At 42.5% G+C, this 21902-nt stretch overlaps 1 protein-coding gene across 5 annotated transcripts in view; it reads left to right on the top strand.

Moving 5' to 3' along the window:
- Positions 1–21902, top strand: part of LOC122557945 (N-acetyl-beta-glucosaminyl-glycoprotein 4-beta-N-acetylgalactosaminyltransferase 1-like) — a 667804-nt gene that overhangs the window by 328791 nt on the left and 317111 nt on the right. For all 5 annotated transcript variants that reach the window (XM_043706193.1, XM_043706198.1, XM_043706197.1 and 2 more), the window contains exon 3: positions 2518–2631. In XM_043706193.1, the coding sequence (XP_043562128.1) occupies positions 2518–2631 (114 nt within the window). The remainder of the gene's footprint in view (positions 1–2517; positions 2632–21902) is intronic.

The raw sequence follows: 21902 nt of genomic DNA, 5'->3' as shown, positions 1-21902 counted from the left end.
GGTTGGGTTGGTGGGAGGTGTGGACCTGACAAGGGAGTCACGGAGGGAGTGGTCTTTTCGGAACGCTGATAGGGGAGGGGAGGGAAATATATCCCTGGTGGTGGGGTCCGTTTGGAGGTGGCAGAAATGATGACGGATGATACGATGTATATGGAGGTTGGTGGGGTGGTAGGTGAGGACCAGTGGGGTTCTGTCCTGGTGGTGATTGGATGAGTGGGGCTCAAGGGCGGAGGAGCGGGAAGTGGAGGAGATGCGGTGGAGAGCATCGTCGACCACGTCTGGGGGGATATTGCGGTCTTTGAAGAAGGAGGCCATCTGGGTTGTTCGGTATTGCAACTGGTCCTCCAGGGAGCAGATGCGGCGGAGACGAAGGAATTGGGAATATGAGATGGCATTTTTACAGGGGGAAGGGTGGGAGGAGGTGTAGTCTAGGTAGCTGTGGGAGTCGGTCGGTTTCTAGTAACTGTCCGTGTTGATTCGGTCGCCCGAGATAGAAATGGAGAGGTCTAGGAAGGGGAGGGAGGAGTCTGAGACGGTCCAGGTAAATTTAAGGTCGGAGTGGAAGGTGTTAGTAAAGTGGATGAACTGTTCAAACTCCTCGTGGGCATGTTTATATTTGCGTTTCTTTGCCTCTATATATCTTATTTTAAAAGTTTAATTTAAATGCAAGAAGTATTGGAATTCATAGTATGCATCACAAACCACTTGATAACCACTGTGAAATGGATGTCAACCACTATGATAATGGACTGAAATAAAGTCAATTGTGCAGCACTAGTCGAGTAAAGGAGTAAAAGAATACTCGCTAATTATTTTTATTTTGATTATCACTTTTGATTTGAGACTGTGAACTGAGAATTGGGAGCTGAAGATGACTTTGGCCTTTGGGAAAGGGGTACAGAGAAAAGATCATTTTGTGAGATTAGATTTTGAGGTTAATTGCAGGCTGATTCTTTATCAGAAAGGTTGCTACAGATACTACAAACCCAGGAAGAGCACTGTTTCTAAACAGACAGCAGAACATGGCTAGTAACCAAGTCAGTACCTGTGAGTTGATTCCAGCACGTCTGGGAGGGACCCTAGTTCAAGCAGATAGCAGATGTTAACTGATGAGGTAAGCCTCAGGAAATGTCCATCCAGGCAGTACCAGAGTTGAAGTTGTTCTTCTGAACTGTGTTTTCTGGGAGATAAGTTTGGCTGCTGCTGCCACAGCATGAAGTTTTTGAATGTTCCTTGCCGACCTCCCAAACCAGCTTTCAGAAGCTCAAAGAAGAGAAGTATTATCACCTGTACCTGAATGAACTGAAAAGGTAACCCAGATGATTAATGTGCCCAGAAAAGCAACCAAGGGGTCGTCTTGTATGCCTGTGAAACAACACATTGTGAAAACCATTTAAATAACCAGGCCAATTTTGTTATTTTATTTATTCCATGACCATGTTTGTCTGTCTGTCTTTTGTGTGAAGGGGAGCTGGATACAAACCTTTTGAGTTTAAAGTATAGATGTTAATTATATCACCTTGTTTAATTTTTTTCTGCTAAAGTTATTTTGTATTAAAGGCTTTTATATTAAGATACAGGACCAATGCCTTGAATTAATTGTTCACAAAGTCTGGGGTTGGTTATTCAAAAGTCTAGTTAGTAACCATTGGGGTAACTATTGAGGGTCTTTCAAGGTTTGGATTTTACTGTGTTGGGAATACAGAAGTAGAAAAGCTGATTTGGTTCGGCCGTCTGTCTCCTTCTCATAACGAAGTGGCTCATCACAACAGAGGGAGGGAAATAGAAAGCAGGTTTTTTTTAACTCTTCAGATACTGTTCCCCAACGATTAACCAGCTGGAGTTTTGAATACATTCACCATATTGACAGGTCCTTTTGACAGCTTTGAAAATTCTCTGATAGCTGACAGTCCCAATGTATTTATCTATTTTTACGCACAAGCATGTTTACTTATATCAATAAGGAAGGATACCAGACTTTTCCAAAAAAGGTACTTTATCTTCGCCAAGGGGCAGCTTATCTCCGGTCCAGATTCACAGTGGGACTTTACCTGTCTAAAAGTCAACCCCAGCTATTTGGATAAATCCTGATGACACTCACCTGATGAAGGAGTGTCACTCCGAAAGCTAGTGCTTCCAATTAAACCTGTTGGACTATAACCTGGTGTTGTGTGATTTTTGACTTTGTACACCCCGGTCCAACACCGGCACTTCCTAATCATGGATAAATCCAAACACTCTTATCTTATGTAATCTGCATACTTTGGGTTTCAGATGCCTATTACCCAGAAGAGGAGGCAATGATTTAAAAAAACAGAAAAGTATTCTGGGCAGTTTGGGATGGATGATAAACACTGGCATTGGCAGGACCACCTAACTTGCATGAAAGAAGAAACATTTTTAAGAAGTAGCCCAATATGATGACTACCAAATTGCATCAAAAAGTACAACATGTCACATGTTTGCTCTGTCCTGATCTCTGGTGTAGTAAATCTTGTATTCTGTTTTATTTGACAGTTGGACACACCAAACAAATATGGTGGACCTTCGCAAGGTGAGCCTGATGATTATCAAAGAGGATCCCGACAGCCTTTGAACTTGACTCAGATGTGTTTGCTGTGGAAACCAGAGGTGAGGATCAGAGAGGAAAAGCACATAGGACTAGTTCAGTTGCTTCTGAAGGAACGCTTCAATTGAAATAAGATATTTTCTTCAATGCCTCCCCATCCCACCCTCCAACAATTTGTACAGTCAGATAAACTGTGAAATTCAAAGCACTATTTTTTTTCTTGGAAATTAATATCATATCTTCTCTTGCAATCATCTACAGCCTGTAGTTGTAAATGCTGTTCCATAAAATTGCGAAGTAGAAGCAAGTGTGCAAGCCACTGACACTTTTTAAATGTATCTAACAACTAGTACATGAATTATAGAAACCAGTCAATAGCTGGTAGTTTGGGGGAATTATTCTCTCAATCTGTTTATGTTTTGCCTACCATAAGGATCAAATAAACTTTTAATTGGTTATAGACTCTGATCTCTCTTCCATTTTCTCTTTTCTCATTCTGTCTCAAAACTATAAAACCAATGCTATTTATAGCTTGCTGTTTCTCCTTCACCAGATGCTGAGGGACTCCCGAGGTTCCAGCTTGCTCATTTGGAACTTTGTGATTTACCACAACTTTGTGGCAGGCTGTGTAGAATGAATAAACCCATTCCTATAACCAGGACGCAAACGAAAAGGCTGAGGATTGACATGCTAAACATTTTTAAAATTATGAAGGAGATTGTGAGAGTGGACATAAAGAACCATTGTGCAAACCATGGGTCACTTTGTAGCGCTTATGCCCTTGAGTCAAAAGGCCATGAATTCACAGCTGACTTCAGGGCTTGAACACAAACGTGGTACATGGCAGTCCAGTGTAGTATTGAGGGGCTGCTGCACGGTTGAAGGTACAGTCGTTTAGATGAAATGTTAAATTGATACCCAGTCTATCCTCTCAGTTAGTTGTAAAACATCTCATCACATAATGTCAATGAAGAAGAGGGATGATTATTTCTGATGCCCTGGTCAATATTTATTGCTTATTCATTACCAGAGAAACAGAGTATCTGGCCATTTTCAGTGCTTACTGTGTTCAGTTGGGTACATTCAGTACATCACAAGATTGAATACCCTCCAGATGTAGTATATTGGCTAGAAAGTGCTTGGGAATGACCTCATAATGCAAGGCATTATGGACATGCAGATAATTTTTGCTCAAGAATCCAAAACTAATGTCATAAATGTAAATCCAATAAGGAATTCAGGAGATTCTTATTTAGTTAGAGAGTTGTTACAATGTGGAGATGACTACAATGTGATAACTAGCATTCTAGGGGATGTCAGGTAGAAAGGAGTAAGGCAGAAAGGAGTATAAATGCACATTGATGAGATAAGATGAAGTAAACGGAATGGGTGGAGGCTCAGATGGAATATAAACATCAACATAGTGACTGAATTCTCTAATTCTGTGCTGTAAATTAGAATGCACTATTGCAGTATGCAGACTTCTCAATGTTTCTCCTATTGATTGTTTGCTGATCCCTGGTCTAAAAGGCTTTAAATACCCGACCTTCCATGGAACAACACACTGTGTTTGGCCCCGGCTTCTGGATCAGTCTATTCAGCTAAAGGACACTCACGTCAACAACATTCTCCACTGCTATATTAAGTAGGAGAAGATCTCTTCGACTTCATTATTATGGCATGAATGACATTTAATGAGATTAACAAAATTTTCATTAAGAAAATGCAGATGGAATAGAAAACTGGCCCACTGTGCCTCTCCATTCTATCTGCAATCACACGAACTTGGCTATGAATATAAAATCTCTGCCGTTTAACAATAGCAGCAACTTATATTTATACAGTGTCCTTAATGTAGGGAAATATAGGATGATAGCATTTCAGGAGCATTTTCAAACAAAATTCAAAAGGACATCTTAAAGGTGAGCAAAGAATTAGAAGTGTTGAGGAACACTGGAGTGAAGAATCTATGGGGTTGATGACATGATTGCTGATGGTTAGGTGGTGGAAGTTGATGTGTAAAGGCCACATTAAGAGGGTTGTAAAGATTTCAAAGGGTTGCAGGACTACATGAGGTTGTAGACAAAAGGTAATGGGAAGCATTAAATTTGAGTAGTTGCTGGAGTCAATGTAGATTGGCGAGCAGAGGGGTAATGGATGATTGGAGCCTGCAGTGTGTTAGGAGAAAGGTTAGGATAAATGAGCAGAAGTTTACATGGAGATGTGAAAGGATTACAATCCAATGGAGAGTATGGATTATTCCCTATCAATGAAGCCTACATCAGATGTTGATGATGTTCCAAAATCTTCTTAAGAAGATGCAGATGGAATAGAAAACGGGCCCACTGTGCCCCTTCACTCTCTGTGCAGTTATACGAACTTGGCTATGAATATCAAATCTCTGCTGTTTAACAATAGCAGCAATTTATATTTATAGTGTCTTTAATGTAGGGAAATATAAGATGATAGCATCTCAGGGGCATTTTCAAACAAAATTCAAAAGGACATCTTAAAGGACAGCAAAGAGTTAGAGTTAAAAGTGAGTAAATTACAAAACATCAGACCATTATCTTAAGGCTGAACCTAACAAGTAATTAAACGTATGATGCCTGCAGAACAAGTGTGACTAGTGAAAAGGCCTTAGTGTCAAAAGAAAATACTCAATGCACTTCATTGAAGGGTGAACAAATGAAGGAACAATTAGTTAAGAACCAACACATTCTGAGGGCTCATGAAAGGGAGGGGGATGTGCTGGCAGAGGATATTACTGAGGAAATTCCAGAAACTAGCATCCCAATGTCTCAAGAGTCAGTTGCTTGCAGTGGAGAAAAAATGAGGCAGCGACATGAGAAGCTAAAGGCAGGGGAGAAGAAAGTTCAAAGGTGCAGGAGGATTTGGATGCAGAGTAGATAAAAGATGTGACACTGTTCAAAATGAAGTTGAGGATATTAATCTGGAGGTGTTTTAAAGATGAAACATTATCAGTCAGTGTTTTTTTTTTGAAGATGTTAGATACGAAGAAAGCAAGGCGGACACTCACATTACTAAGTGCAAACAGCATTGAGCCACACAATGTTAACATATTGGGCAGGATGGAATGCTGGAATATGGGATTAGAATACTTAGATGGTTGTTTTTGATAGGTGTGGTCACAATGGGCAGAAGGGCCTTTTTCTGTGATGCAGGTCTCTATGGCGTTTATTCTACAGCAAGCTATTCAAAGTCAATTATCAACTACCATATGACAGCAGCATAGTGGTTTAGTGGTTAGCACTGCTACCTCACAGTCCTAGGGATCTTGGTTCAATTCCAGTCTCAGGCGATTGCCTGAGTGGAGTTTGCACGTTCTCTTCCAGGTACTCCGCTTTCCTCCCACAGTCCAAAAATGTGCAGGTTAGAAGGATTGGCCATGCAAAATTGCCCATAATGTGCAGGCTAGGTTGATTAGCCATGGGAAATGCAGGGTTACGGGATGGGGTAGGGGGTGATCTGGATGGGATGTTCTTCGGAGGGTTGGTGTGAACTTGACGGGTTGAATGGCCTGTGTCCATATTGTAAGAATTCTATGATATTGTCACCATCTCCACAAAGACGTGATGACAATAAAAAAAACAACTTTTGAAATGACCAACATACAAAAGGATTTTGCATTACAAAAATGTTAGTAATACGAGTAAACTTAAATCACTGTTCATTATATTATTAAATAGATAGAGAACTAATAAACTACACTGCAGAAAAAAAGTAATCCCATTAAAGTTTTAATACAAGGTAAATGCCACATTTATAAATCACACCATACTCCCAACAGAAATATAGTCTTGTGTATAAATTGTCAAGCTTCTCCCAACTTTGACAGGATCTATTTCCCTGCCCCACCAGGGTGAGTCTTCCAGGGTACTTTTCAAATGAAGTCCACAAACATTCTGGTGACTCCTTAGTCATTAATTCTCCTTAAGTCTCATTTCTTCAAACAGGGAATCAATTTCTCCTCACTAGCATTCTGTTTGGTGATTAACCCATAAACAGTTCTTTTCTTGATTAGATTAGATTCCCTACAGTGTGGAAACAGGTCCTTCGGCCCAACAAGTCCACACACCTTCCGAAGAGCAACCCACCCCATTCCCCTACATTTACCCCTGACTAATCCACCTAACAATATGGGCAATTTAGCGTGGCCAATTCACCTAACCTGCACATCTTTGGACTGTGGGAGGAAACCAGAGCACCCGGAGGAAACACACATAGACACGAGGAGAATGTGCAAACTCCACACAGACAGTTGCCTGAGACAGGAATGGAAGCTGGGTCCCTGGTACTATGAGGCAGCAGTGCTAACAATTGAGCCACCATGCTTCTTCTGGTTGTTAAAATGCCACATATTTCAAATATTTCAACCTGACTGTAGAGTCTTGAGAGTTTGTACATAACAAGACCAGCCACCTCCTATTTAAGTATTACAACTTGTGCCTTCTAATCATTTTCACTTGATATTCTGGATCCATCACAATCCAGTCACATGGGTTTGAAGTTTAGCCTCGAGGTCACATTGCCCTCTCCAAACTAGTTCATTTATACTATTATTTAATAGTAATAATATTAAAACATACATGACTTAATTCCAGCATTCGTGGTGTACTTTCCACAAGTTACATGTGACGCCCAAAAGCAATGTAGGTCAGTTAGTGTTAACATTTATGGAATAGAATCATTACAGTGTGGAAACAGGCCATTTGGCTCAACAAGTCCACACAGACTGTCTAAAGAGGATCCCTTCCAGACTCCACCCCATCCCATCCCTGTATTTCCCACGGCTAACTCAGACACTACAGGCCATTTAACATGACTAATCCACCTAACCTGCCAATCTTTGGGCTGTGGAGGTAACCCACACAGACACAGGGAGAATGGGCAAACTCCACGTAGACAGTCGCCCAAGGCTGGAATCGAACCCAGGTCCCCAGCACTGTAAGGTATCAGTGCTAACCATTGAGCCACCCTGCCAGTTTGTCACTGGGAAAATGTTAGAGTTTATTTACAAAGGGTATAACAGTGTTCAAAAATTCATAACACAAGCAGGGTCAGCATGGCTTCATGAAGGGAAAATCATGCCTGACAAATTGAATACAGTTCTTTAAGGTAACAAGCAAGATTGAAAAGGGGAAACCTGTAGAAGAAATACATTTTGATTTACAAAAGGTGTTTGATAAGACACTGCATATGAAGACACCTAGTAAACTAAGAACTCATAGTGTTAGAGATTGTATATTAGCATGGTTGGAGAATTGACTAATTAATGGAAGTCAGAGTTCGGATAATGGGGACATTTTCAGAATTGCAAGTGAAGTGCATGGAGATCAGTGGTGGGGCGAGATTATTTAGAATGTATGTTAATGACATGATGGCAGAAGTGGAGGGAATATCAACAGTTTTGCAGATGACACAAAACTAGGTGGAAAGATGAGTAGTGAAGATGACATAAGGAGCCCACAGAGGGATATGGGCAGGTTAGCTGAGTGGGCAAAAAAATGTGGATGCAATATAATGTGGGAAAATATAAAGTGATGGTTAATCACTTTGGCAGGAAGATTAGAGGAGCTGAATATTATTTAATGGGGAGAGACTACAGACAGCTGCAGGATAGAGGGATTTGTGCATGAATCAAATATTAAAAAACTAGTATCCAAGTTCAGTGGGTAACAGGGAAAGCCATGTGATCAGCCTGTATTGCTCGCAAGACAAAGCTTTTCACTGTGCCTCGGTACACGTGATAATAAATTCAATTCAATTCAATTCAAGCAAATGGAATGATGGCTTTTACTTCAAAGAGCTTGAGTCTAAAAATAGGGAGGTTTTGCTAAAACCACAAAAGGTACTAGTCAGAATACAGCTTTAGTGCTGTGACCTATTTTAGTCTCTTTATCTAAGAAAAGATATTCTGGTTTTGGAGGCAATCCAGAGAAGGTTCATTAAGTTGATTCTGGAATGAGGAGATTTTGTTCAGGTTGTAAGTTTGCTCGCTGAGCTGGATTTCAATTGAAGTTCATTCACACCTACTCAATTGGGAAACCAATTGACTTTTTCAGAAGGAAATACCAGAAACACAATGGACCACATAGATTTGAGGGGAGACAACAGGGCACACAGTCTGTATAACTGATCACAACTGGGAGGGAGCCTTTCTCAACAGCCCAGCGAGCAAACTTACAACCTGATCCACCAGCTGAACTGCAAATTTTCTCTAAAATCGCATGAAGCGATTTTGTTATGAGGAGAGGTTGAGCAGGTTGGGCTTGTCCTCATTGGAGTTTAGCAGAATGAGACGAAGGCTCATCGAAACGTGTAAGATCCTTAGGGGACTTGACATATGGACAGATTGTTTTCCCTTATGGGAGAGCCTCGGACCACAACGTCTAATTCCAGGGTGAGAGGTTACCCGTTTAAGAAGTGATGAGGAATTTTGTGTCTCAGAGGGTAGTTATTTGTGAAATTCCTTAGTACAGAGAGCTATTGAGGCTAGGCCATCAAGCGTAATCCTGGCTGAGATTGACAGATTTTTCATCAGTAAAGGTATCGAGAGGTTCTGGGGAAAACGGGGATTGTCAGATCAGCCATGATCTCACTGAATGGCTGATTAGATTCCCTACAGTGTGGAAACAGGCCCTTCGGCCCAACAAGTCCACACCGACCCGCCGAAGGGCAACCAACCCAACCATACCCATTCCCCTACATTTACCCCTTCGCCTAACACTACGGGCAATTTAGCATGGCCAATTCACCTAATCTGCATTTTGTTTTGGACTGTGGGAGGAAACCGGAGCACCCGGAGGAAACCAACGCAGACCCAGGGAGAATGTGCAAACTCCACACAGACAGTTGCCTGAGGCGGGAATTGAACCCGGGTCTCTGGCGCTGTGAGGCAGAAGTGCTAACCACTGTGGCCACTGTGCGGCTGAGCAGAGTAAATGGGATTAACGCCTTGCTTCTACTTCTCCATTTTATGGTCTTAATTCTGAGACAGTTCAAGAATCTGCAGTATCCTTAGGTCAAACATTCGGCTTGTACACTTCCTGATGCAAAGCTGGTGATCAACCTTTGATCCAAATCAACCACTGAGGTCCAGAATTTTGTCTGCAGTATCCAGGTATTTGAACGGAGCACCTGTCACAAAGAAATTGAGCACAGTTCTTCATCATTAATTTGAATGGGTGGAAGATTGTGGTCAGTTTATGCCTGAATTATCTCTCCTTGCTCCCTGTGGGGAAAGGTTTTATGCTCAGGCACTGAAGATATAAAGCTCAATCGCAGTTGCACATACTGAACTGCAGGTATGACAATGCTGCTTTGCCCTATATCTCTATAGTTTGAAAAGCTTCAGAAATGATTGCTCAAAGAAAGAATGATGCATCCAGTTCATAGACTCATTTCATAGGCATCTGTTTGCTGCTTGTCTAAGCCTGACATATCTATTATCTGGTAGAATTTGATTAGCACCTGAAATAAAGCTTCTGTACCATGGCTAATGTTGCAAACAGTGTTTGAAGAATAATAATGTTTAAGCTGCTTTCATTTTATTGCAGTTATTTTTGAAGCATGTTTTGATTTGTATATTTAGGAAATGAAAGATAATGATCAGACTACAGACATTGCTAGCAAGACATTTATTAGAGACCCAAAAAGCTGCGGATGCTGGAATCCAAAGTAGACAGGCAGGAGGCTGGAAGAACACAGCAAGCCAGGCAGTATCAGGAGGTGATGAAACACCCGAAGTGTCGATGTCGCCACCTCCTGATGCTGCCTGGCTTGCTGTGTCCTTCCAGCCTCTAGCAAAGCATTTCTTGCCTGTATTCTGAGTTTACATCAGAAGGTTGTGGTGAGCCATCTTGAACCACTGCCGAGGATTGGATGAAACTGACTGAATTACGGAGTCTCAGAATTGTTACGGCGCCGAGGGAGGCCACTTGGATCATAGTGCCTGTTCTGCCTCTTCAAACAAGCCAATCTCATACCGAGTGCCAATCTCCAGCTTTCTCCCCGTATGCTTTCATCCAAATAATCATCCAGTGTCATCTTGAGCATCCCATTGGAACCTGCCTCCACAACGTTTCCAGGCAGTGCATTCCATCTCCGAATTAAACGACTAACAGTTTATTCTCACATTGCCCTCACCTCTTTTGCACTTCATTTTAATTCTATGCCCTCTCAGTCTCATTCCTTTTATGAATGGGAACAGGTCCTTCCTACTTTTCGATGTAGTCCCCTCGTGGTTTTGAACACCACTACTAAATCTTCTTTCAGTCTACCTCTCTCCACGCAGAACAGTCCCAACTTCTTCAATCTATCCTCAGAACTGACATTTCTCAATCATGGAGACGTTTTTGTAAATCATTTCTGCACACTCTCTCCAAGGCAAACAAATCTTTCCTATTCAACTGTACACAAAACTCTAGCTGAGGTCTAACACGTGTCTTTTATAAGTTAAATGTCATTGCTTCGCTCTTGTGCTCTATACCTCTTACTAAAACTGAGTACACTGGGTGCTTTATTAACTGCTCTCTCCATAAGTCCTTCAATAATCTGTGCATACATATATACACGCTGGTCCCTCTACTCCTGCACCCCCTTTCAAATTGTACTTCCTATTTTATATTGTCATTCAACGTTCTTCCTAGCAAAGTGTATCATCTCACACTTGACATCTTTTTTATTCTCTCATTGGATGCGGGCTTCGCTGGCTGGCCAACAGTTATTGCCCAGTTACCTCCGAAAAGATGGTGGTGAGCTGCCTTTTTGAACCATTCCAGTCCATGTGTTATAGGTAGACACACAAAGCTATTAGGGAGGGAATTATTGGATTTTGACCCACTGAAAGTGAAGGAACAGCAATATATTTCCACGTCAGATGGTGAGTGACCTGGAGAGGAACTTGCAGCTGGTGGTATTCCCATGTATCTGCTCTGCTCGTCATAAAATCCCTACAGTGTGAAAACAGGCCCTTCAGCCCAACAAGTCCACACCGACCCTCTGAAGAGTAATCCACCCAGACCTGTTCCCCTACCCCATTATCATGTATTTAGCCCTGACTAATGCACCTAACCTATGCATCCTTGAATACTATGGGCAATTTAGCATGGCCAATTCACCTAACCAACATATCTTTGGATTGTGGGAGGAAACCAGAGCACCTGGAGGAAACCCAAGCAGACATTGGGAGAATGTGCAAAGTCCACACAGTTACCTGGGATTAGAATTGAACCCAGGCCCCAGGTGCTGTGAGGCAGCAGTGCTAACCACTGAGCCACTGTGCAGCATCACTGTGTCTGGCTAGATGGAAGTGGTTGTGGGTTTGGAAGATGCTGTCTGAGGATCCTTAGTGAATTTCTGCAGTGTATCTTCTGAGAATGGACGATTTGAGCTATAAGGAGAGGCTAGATAGGCTGGGATTTTTTTCCCTGGAGTGTAGGAGGCTGAGGGGTAACTTTATAGATGTTTGTAAAATCATGAGGGACATAGATAGATAAGGTGAACAGCCAAGGTCTTTTCCCTGGGCTAGGGGAGTCCAAAACTAGAAGGCATAGGTTTAAGATGAGAGGGGAAAGATTTAAAAGCGACCTGAGGGGTTTCTTGCTCATGCAAGAGGGGGTTGCATGCGTGGAACAAGCTTCAGAGGAAGTGGTAGAGACAGGTACCATTGCAACATTTAAAAGGCATATGGATGGGTACGTGAATAGACAGGGTTTAGAGGGAATAGGACCAAGCACAGGCAAATGGGACTAGTTTAATTTAGGAAACCTGGTCAGCTTGGACAAGTTGGGCTGAAGGGCCTGTTTCCATGCTGTATGCCTTATTGTAAATACTGAATGTCAGTGGTGGAGGATGTGATGCTTGTGGGTATGGTGCCAATTAAGCATGCTGCTTTGTCCTGGTTGGTGTCAAGCTTCTTGTGAGATGGAGCTGCGCGTATCCAGACAAATGGGGTGTATTCCATCACAGCCCAACTTGTGCATTGTCAATGGCTTTGGGGAGTCAGGAGGTGAGTTACTTGCTGCAGGATTCTTAGCCTGCTCTTGTAGCCACAACATTTAAATGGTGAGTCCATTTGAGCATCTGGTCAATGGTTACCCCTGGGATGTGATGGACGTTGATAGTAGGGGAATTTAGTGATGGTGACACCATTCAATGAAAAGGAGTGGTGGTTAGATCATCTCTGATTGGAGATGGCCATGCCTGGCATTTGTGTTGCATGCATGTTTCTTGTCATTTGCCAGCCCAAGCCTGGCTATTGGTCAGATCTTGTTGCAGTTGAACACGGACTGCTTCAGTATCTGAGGAATCATGAATAGTGATGAACATTGTAAAATCATCAGCAAACATTCCCACTTCAGACTTTATGATGGAGGGAAGGTCATTGATGAAGATGGTTGAGCCGAGGTTGTGCTGAGGAGCTCCTGCAGAGTTGTCCTGGAACTGAGATGACTGACCCCAAACAGCCATCTTCCTGCATGCCAGGTGTAGCTCCAACCAGTGGACAGCTTTCCCCCGATTCCTATTGACTCCAGTTTTGCAAGGACTCCTTGATGCCACCCTTGGTTAAATGCAGTCTTGATGTCAAGGTCTGTTATGCTCGGCTTACCTCATTTGCCACCTATCCACAATTCCACCAACTTATCAATGTTCTTATGGAGCTCTGCACATCCTCCTCCGCTGCAATCTTCTAAAATTCGTGTCATCTGCAAGCTTTGAAGTTGTCCCTGCATGCCAAGATCTCAATCATTAATATGTTTCAGGAAAAGTAAGGATCATAGCATTGACCTCTGGAGAATTCCACTACCAAGCCTCCCTCCAGCCTGAAAAATATCCATTGACCATTAATTTACTGTTATCTGTTACTTAGCCAATTTTGTATTCACATTGCCCCTGTCCCTTTTATACATGTGTGTTTTGTAACATTTTATCAGTTCCATGTAGATCACATTAACAGCATAAGCTTCATAGAGCCTCTCTGTAATTTCATCAAAAAAATTCAGTAAGATGAACATAATTTCCCTTTTTAGAAATCCATGCCTACTTTTCCTAATTGACCCGCATATTTTCATGTGACTACTGCTTTCATCCTAAATAATTGCTTCCAGGTGCTTCGCCAATGCCACAGTTAAACTGACAGCTCTGCCATTGCTAGGTTTGTCCTGAAAATGTTCCTTGACCAAGCCTGTAATGTTTCCAGTTCTCCAATCCTCTGGCATCTCCCAACTCCAGAAAGGACTGATAGATTCAGGCCAGAGCGTGAATTGCTACTCTCACTTCCTTCAGAACCCTTGGATTTATCTCATCTGTTACCGGTTCCTTGGCAGCTTTAAGTATTAACAGTCAATGCAAACATTGCTTCCTTTATTCAGTTTGAACCCTTCAAATGCCAGTTTACTTTTGTCCCTCGCAGCGTCCTCCACATCTGTAAAAAGAGTGGTAAAGTGTTCAATTAATATCTCAGATGGGTCCCCATCACCATGTGCGAATACCCTTTTTGATCTCTGGCCCTACTCCTTGTTGAGCTACTCTGTATATGTCTTTGGAAGATATTAGTATTTTCCTCTGTTAGTAAGCTGATAGTACTTTCTCACAATTCTTTTTGCTTCTCCTATTTGCTTTTTCATGTCCCCTTTAAATCTTTAGTATTTGCCTTGGTTCTCAATTGTATTTTCTGTCTTTTACCTGTCAGAAGCACTTTGTTTTTCTTTCTAACATGAATTAGAACTCATCAGACTTAAAGGTCAGAAGTGAACCAGTTAGTTTTCCCATGAAAATCCAACACTTGCACTAATATCCACTTTTTAGAATGAGATTCTGATTGCCACTGTTGGATTTGAACTCTATCACAGGAAATAATTTTATTGATTATGTAATTTTATCATCAAAATAAGCAGTCTACTCCAAATTGTGAAAACAAACTACTGCTGAGCTAATTCACTAAGTGAGTCTTGGAGCTCAGCCAAGCATTCATAACAAGGACATTTGTGAACTTCATAAACAGAAGCAGTGGCAGACATTTATTTCTCAAAATAGCATCATTATGAATAGTTAGCTGATGTAGTAGACTCAACATGAGAACAATATTCACAGAAGTGGAGTGTTTGATTTGACTTATTGTTATTGTTACTTTATCTGACTGTTGCCTCACAGCACCAGGGACTCAAATTTGATTCCATCCTTAGTCTATGTGGAGTTTGCACATTGTGCCTGTGTCAGTGTAGGTTTCCTCTGGCTGTTCTGGTTTCCTCCCACAATCCAAAGATGTGCAGGTTAGGAGGTTGCCCATATGTCCAGGGATATGCAGGCTAGGTGAGTTCGGCTTGGGAAATTCAGGGTTTAGGGGATAGATTTGGGGCTGTGTTTGGGAAGGATGCTCTTTGGAGGGTCAGTGCAACGCGATAGGCCGAATGGCTTTTTTCTGCACTGTAGGAACTCTATGATTATAAGTTTATAATAAATGGTTTCTTTTAATGTGTATGTGTTTGAATGGACCAGGTTAAAAAAAATGTCAAGTGAAGTAAAGTTTTTATTATTGAAGTAATGACTCTGACATTTTTATGGGGTTGTAAGAACAGTGCTTTTTTCTTGAAGATTTTTGAATAAGTTTTTTGTTAATAAGTGTATTCAAAACTTTCTATCATTATATGACTCATTTGGTTCAGTAGTGAATTGGTCTGGAGGACACAGAGGGAGAATGGAGGGGACAGGGATGAGACCTTTAAAACCTGCCCTTCAACAGCTTCAACCACACATCCTCAAGAGATTGAGTTGACTTGCTGAAAATTGTGGGTGAGTGGGTATGAGATGCTGACTTCCATGACAAAACTAGCCATGCTATTATATATGGTGGCTTAGTGGTTAGCATTGTTGCCTTACAGCATCAGCGACCCAGGTTCGATTCCACCCTCGGGCAACTGTCTGTGTGCAGTTTACACATTCTCTGGATTCTCCAGTTTTCTCCCACCGTCCAAAGGTGTGCAGCTTACGTGGATTGGGCCATGCTCAACTGCCCATAGTGTCCAGGGATGTGCAGGTTAGGTGGATTAGCCATGGAAAATGCAGGGTTAAAGGGATAGCGTGGGTGTGGGTCTGGGTGGGGTGCTCTTTGGAGGGTTGATATGGACTCGATGGGCTGAGTGGCCTGCTTCAAAACCGTAGGGATAGAATATTTCTACGCTGGGAGTACACACTATGTGCTCGCACATTTATCCCAGACTGGTGAAAATAGCCAACATTAGGAATGAGAAAGTCCTGGCTGCCATTTTTAAAGGCCTTTGGAGTTGGCTGAACTCCATGGAGATCTGGCTGCAATGTACAAAATGGCCTCCCTTGCATTCCTTAAATATTAGTAGTAGATATGTGAGGTACAACCATTGAGGTGTTTACGCAAAACTAAAAATCTGTAATTGGTAAACACTGCACGCAAAAAAATAATAAATTAAACCTGTCAAATGCAGTTGGGAAAGAAATCAGGAATTAAAAGTAAATTGATTTGGCGAGCTAAAGCCTGTTAATACATAGTGTACGCTGTGGAACAAATTGGAATTGAGGACAGGTCTGGGGTATGGAAACAGTTGAGTGAACTTATGCCGTTACAACTGAAGAAAGGCCCACGTTCAACAGGGTGTGACAGCTGCAAGATTGAATGACATGAGTGAAGTTGATGAATAGAACCACTGCAGATTAATAAAATGAGTGTTCTAGTTCAAGGATCGATTTGGGGGGATTCGAATTTGCTGTCTGAATCAGAGGTCAAAGGATTGGTCAGGAATGTGTTGGAATCTACCCACAGCTCTCGACAGTGATGAAGAAATAAAACCCCTGTTATTCGCATTCAAAGCATCAGTCCTAGTTGAAACGAAGTCAGTCAAATTAATGCATCAAAGGTGAAAATATTGAAGGGAACAGAACAGATCTGAGTGATTGATTTGAATGAAGAGAGTCATTTGTTTTTCACCAAAGAGCCGAACCTGTCAGGAAGCTGGTGAATGTAAACGGGAGAGAGAGAGAGAGAGAGAGATACTGCAGGAAATAATAGAAAGGAAACTTTGGATAAAGCAAATGAAATCCATAGGAATGTATGACTCAATACATCTAGAGTACTTCCAGTGGGGTAATCCAGTGAATAATTCATGCCTACAAATTAGTTCAGCAAATTGAATTAATTTTTCAACAAATTAGACATATATTCTGTATTCTGTATGCTTCTGAATATAGTTGTATGTGTAGTTTGGGGCCAGGAACCTGTATATGGTATCATTGAAGAACAACATAGAAGTTTGCAGATGCTAAGTAGATACATTAAAGTTATAGCAATGTTTTGTTACAGAGTGAGAAATCAATGTTAAGATTATATAAACCATAAAGTGATGGTTGCATTTATTCCAGTGTTTTGCGGTCTCCGAGTGTGAAGGCTGAGACGTGCATCTGACTGTCAAAAGCAACCATGTCTGTTCCATCGAAATACATTCCTAGCAGGAAACAAGTGTCCAGACTGCATCTGTTTCTTAAACTCAACTTTAAACCGAGCGGTTAAATAGCCTGATCTCTGCGCAGGTGCAGTACAATGTTAAATTGTAAACTAGAGGTTGTTCATCAGTCACCTGAAGTGGTAATTTATAAAGACATTTACAGAAAATAGACTGATTGTAATTGTCGCTGTGTTTTCCTGGATCTTACAATTAATTTAAAAAGTAACATTATGCTGGTGTGACATCACAAGTGCAACCGCAGATAGGTAATTGCAGCATTGCTGTGTCAGGGACTGGCACTCTGCAAAGCAACACAGATATTGGGCTTTTATAGGTTTTGAATAAACCTATCCATGAATTGTAGTGCTCTGGGTTTGTACATAAACTCCCCATTTACTACTGCTGTGGTCATGAAATGATAATGTAGACTACTAACCTTTTGTACCATTGACCGATTTAATACTTGGGACTTTCTTTTAAAAATGTTATATGGTCTAGTACATTGGATTTTTAAATGGCTACAAAAGCCAACATGACCTGCAAGCTGTACAGGGAATTACAAAAGAGATGTCCAGAGAGAATTTTCTGGGCAGTGGCACTTTGCCACTTCGGTACTTTGTTTTTATGAAATAAGGGTGCTCTGCATTTCTGAGGGGTGATCCAGCTTGGGACTCTATGGGAAATGCAGAGTTGCAATACCAATCTCCCATCTTGATTGTGGCATGGAATTGTCAGGGAAGGTAAACCAGGCATCCCCTTGTCACAGCAGTCAGCTGATGTGTTCTGACACCTTTAAGTCCTGACAGCTGCTGTCAAGTGGTGAGTATATAAGGTAAGTGTGGTATTAGGGTGCGGGGAGAATAGGGTGCCAGGTGGTTAGGGCTTTAGCTTGCCAGGTAAGTAGGGTGCTAGCTGGGAAAGGGATAGGGTGTCACATGGTAGATAGCCAGGTTGGTGAGGGGTATTGTGCTAGGTAAGTAAGTTGCCAAATAAGTAAGGTGCCAAATTGCCAGGTAAGCAGGGAGCCAGCTGGTTAGGGTGCCATAGGCTCCCAGTTAAGTGTTTTTAACCTAAGCCTATCATAGGTGTTAACCTAGGACTTTCTTTTAAAGTAAACAGCTTTAAATGATCCAATACATTGTGTTATGAAATGGTTGCAAAAGGCACCTGGCCTGCAAGCTTGACAGGGACAGAGCACGAGCTGGGTAGGGTGGGCAGAGCGCGAGCTGGGTAGGGTGACATGGAAAGGGGGGGTCAGGTGGCAAGGGGGTCTGGTAAGTGATGCAGTGTTCAGAATTCCTTCAGAATGGGCAGCAGGAAGCTGGGGCTGTGGGGTTGTGTGTTGTCTCTGGGGATGTTTAGGTTCTGGTTGTGAGGAAGGAGGGGATGGGGTGGTTTCAGCTAGGTTTTGGAGGGTGGAGGGGCAGGGGAATAGGCAGGGTCTCGTGGCAAAGGGCTGGTTTAGGTCCTGCCTGGCCTAGGAAGTGAGGTCATGGGGGTGGAGAGTGTGAATCAGGTCACATTTGGTTAGGTGAAGAGAGTGGGGACAAGAGGTATATAGATCTGATCTGATGGGGCGAGGAGATGGGGCAGGGATTGGGTCAGATCTGACAGAGAGGCAGTGGTGGACAGGTGGTTGAGTCGAGACAGGGAGGGCAGGGATGCAGTCAGTTCCAATGGTGGGTTTGGATTGGCATTGGGTAAAAACAATGACTGCAGATGCTGTAAACCAGATTTTGGATTAGTGGTGCTGGAAGAGCACAGCAGTTCAGGCAGCGAAATCGACGTTTCGGGCAAAAACGCTTCATCAGGCATTGGGGCAGGGGGTGAAGAAGGTCTTGGTTTGGACAGGGAGGGAGGGGGTCAGGTCCTGTGGGGAGGAATGGAATCAGGTCCTGGGTAGTTGACAGTCAGAGATTCAGTGGGAAGGTCTGAGGTGAGGGAAGACACAGGAATGGTCAAGCCCAGGGTCTGGGTGGGGAGGGATTCCAACCCTGGGTGGATGGTGAGATCAGGTTGGTGTCTGGATTGTGTCAAGAGTGTAGGAGAGTTGTAATTGGAGTGTGTGAGCTAAGTATGGGGCCTGTTTAATAGTTCCTCTGAAGTTGGACTACATGTGTAATAGTCTAATTTGCCCTGAGTAATTATTTTTCTTAATTTCATCCGTACCATAAAAAGTCTCCGATTTAATTGGAGATTTTCAAAGCAATGCTCGCAGAGTAGAATTGCATGATGAAAAATTCAATTTCCCAGATTATTCCTTCAGTGTATTCCAAGATGGGGATTCCTCAGAGACTCCATGCACAGCTCCCAGCTACTCCATGCGCAACTAAAATTTGAAAATATAATTCTTTTATTTAAGAACTGTAAATTAGTTCCCATTCCATCTCCCCTCACCCTTCAGCTTATTTTATATGCTTGTCTTATACTTCACTGGACACGAACTCCTTACCATGACACTAATTTTGTTCCACTCAAAAAAAAATCTGGCTCGTTAATTGTTTCTTCATAGTTTTCGATGTTGATTCTCATTAAATTGAAAAAATGTTAACCTAGGACTTTCTTTTAAAGTAAACAGCTTCAAATGATCCAATACATTGTGTTATGAAATGGCTGCAAAAGGCACCTGGCCTGCAAGCTTTTAAAAAGTTTGAAAAACTCTTTTACCAGTGATAGGGTTGAACTTATTATCTAGACTTGGTCATAAAAATGTAATTATTTGGGAGAAGTTGTGTTGGAACTGTTGTTTATGAACAGATGCCTACATAAGGTGGTGTATATGCAGATTTTAAGGTTGAGGGGCGTTGATTAGTCTGTGCATGATTTTTTCAGTCATTAAGGTACACGTATTGGATGCTTTTCTTGCTGGTGGAGTATTCAAAAAGGAGCAAAATGTATTTTACGGTTGTGTGAAATATATAGGACTGATTGTAGCTTTATCTGAAATTTTGAGACATTGTAAAGCTAAGGGGAAAGTCAATTAGGTGGCTTTCATGATTTTTTTCAAGGCTTTCAGTCTGACATCTCTGCATGGAGCTGACGGTATCTACTGATCAGATTGGCTTATAAGCAGAAAGGCATCTGGGATTTGGTGAGAGGGGGTATTGTTAAGCTGAAATTTAACATTCTTTTCTTGCTTTAAAAGTTCTCTTTAAGTAGGTCAGTAGTAGTGAATAGGTAACAGTCAGTCAGCCATAAGTGTGTGAAAAGCCGAAAATGCTGCAGATGTTCAGCATCTGTGGTAAGAAAGACGAGGTTAATCTTGTTGAAGCAGTGGGGTTCTCGCCAATTGGCTGGAGAGCCAATGAGAGATTAAAACTGACCCTTGCATAAAATGTAATTCCAAGCAGGCAGTGGCAAGGCCCTCACTTGGAATCAAGGCCCCATCAACAGAGATTCCGCCCAGTGACAGCCGCCCTCAGTTGGAGACCAGAACCATTTGACAATGCCATGGAGTTCCAAGTGGGCAGGAGGGACAACTGTGGACCTTTCCACACTGAACTTAATTCTGGGGGAGGTGCAAAGGCATTAGTTTTTAGATATGCCACCTTCGGGCTTCTGCCATCTCCAGCTTCAGAAGATTCTGGCCAATCGATAACCTTAGACCGGAACAGTTCTGATAATGAAATGTCATTGATACAAAATTCTGCCTGCCCTGATTCATGCCAGCTTTTTCAGTTCATAATTTCTTACCCATTATCTGAGTTAAAGGAGGCCCAGTATGGAATATGGCTGATGGACTGTTTGGTCAGACCTGTAGATTTTGGAGAGATGTACTTGTTACTGGAGCTCTGGAAAGCCAACGTCCTAACATTAGAGTCACTATGTTCAATGGTAATACAAGCGGGACGGTGGCACAGTGGTTAGCACTGCTGCCTCACAGTGCCAGAGACCCAGGTTCAATTCTCGCTTCAGGCGACTGACTGTGTGGAGTTTGCACATTCTCCCCGTGTCTGCGTGGGTTTTCTCCGGGTGCTCCAGTTTCCTACCACAGTCCAAACACGTGCAGGTTAGGTGAATTGGCCACGCTAAATTGCCCGTAGTGTTAGGTGCAGGGGTAAATGTAGGGGAATAGGTCTGTGTGGGGTGCGCTTCGGTGGGTCGGTGTGGACTTGTTGGGCCGAAGGGCCTGTTTCCACACTGTAAGTAATCTAATCTAAGCCTCCTTCCAGGTGAAACAATACTCTATATGCAGTGTTTAATTTGATACTCTGTGTTTGGTATGCTGCTCTCATGATGTCTGCTGTACGAAAGTGAGATAGAACATAATTTGGCAAACAGTGCCTTTCAGAGCACAAGTGACATCCTGACCTTTCAACCATCTGTCATTTTAATTCTCCGTCATACCCTCATACTGACCTCTCTGGCCTTGTCCTACAGCAGGAGAAAGTGAGGTCTACAGATGCTGGAGATCAGAGCTGAAAATGTGTGGCTGGAAAAGCGCAGCAGGTCAGGCAGCATCCAGGGAACAGGAGAATCGACGTTTCGGGCATAAGCCCTTCTTCAGGAATGAGGAAAGTTTGTCCAGCAGGTTAAGATAAAAGGTAGGGAGGAGGGACTTGGTGGAGGGACGTCGGAAATGCGATAGGTGGAAAGAGGTCAAGGTGAGGGTGATAGGTCAGACTGGGGTGGGGGAGGAGAGGTCAGGAAGAAGATTGCAGGTTAGGAAGGCGGTGCTGAATTCGATGGATTTGACTGAGACAAGGTGGGGGGAGGGGAAATGAGGAAACTGGTGAAATCCGAGTTCATCCCTTGTGGTTGGAGGGTTCCTGGGCGGAAGATGAGGTGCTCTTCCTCCAACCGTCGTGTTGCTATGGTCTGGCAATGGAGGAGTC

This window comes from Chiloscyllium plagiosum, chromosome 16, assembly GCF_004010195.1.
Source record: "Chiloscyllium plagiosum isolate BGI_BamShark_2017 chromosome 16, ASM401019v2, whole genome shotgun sequence".
NCBI classification, from domain to species: Eukaryota; Metazoa; Chordata; class Chondrichthyes; order Orectolobiformes; family Hemiscylliidae; genus Chiloscyllium; species Chiloscyllium plagiosum.
This window is presented reverse-complemented; position numbering and strand designations above follow the sequence as displayed.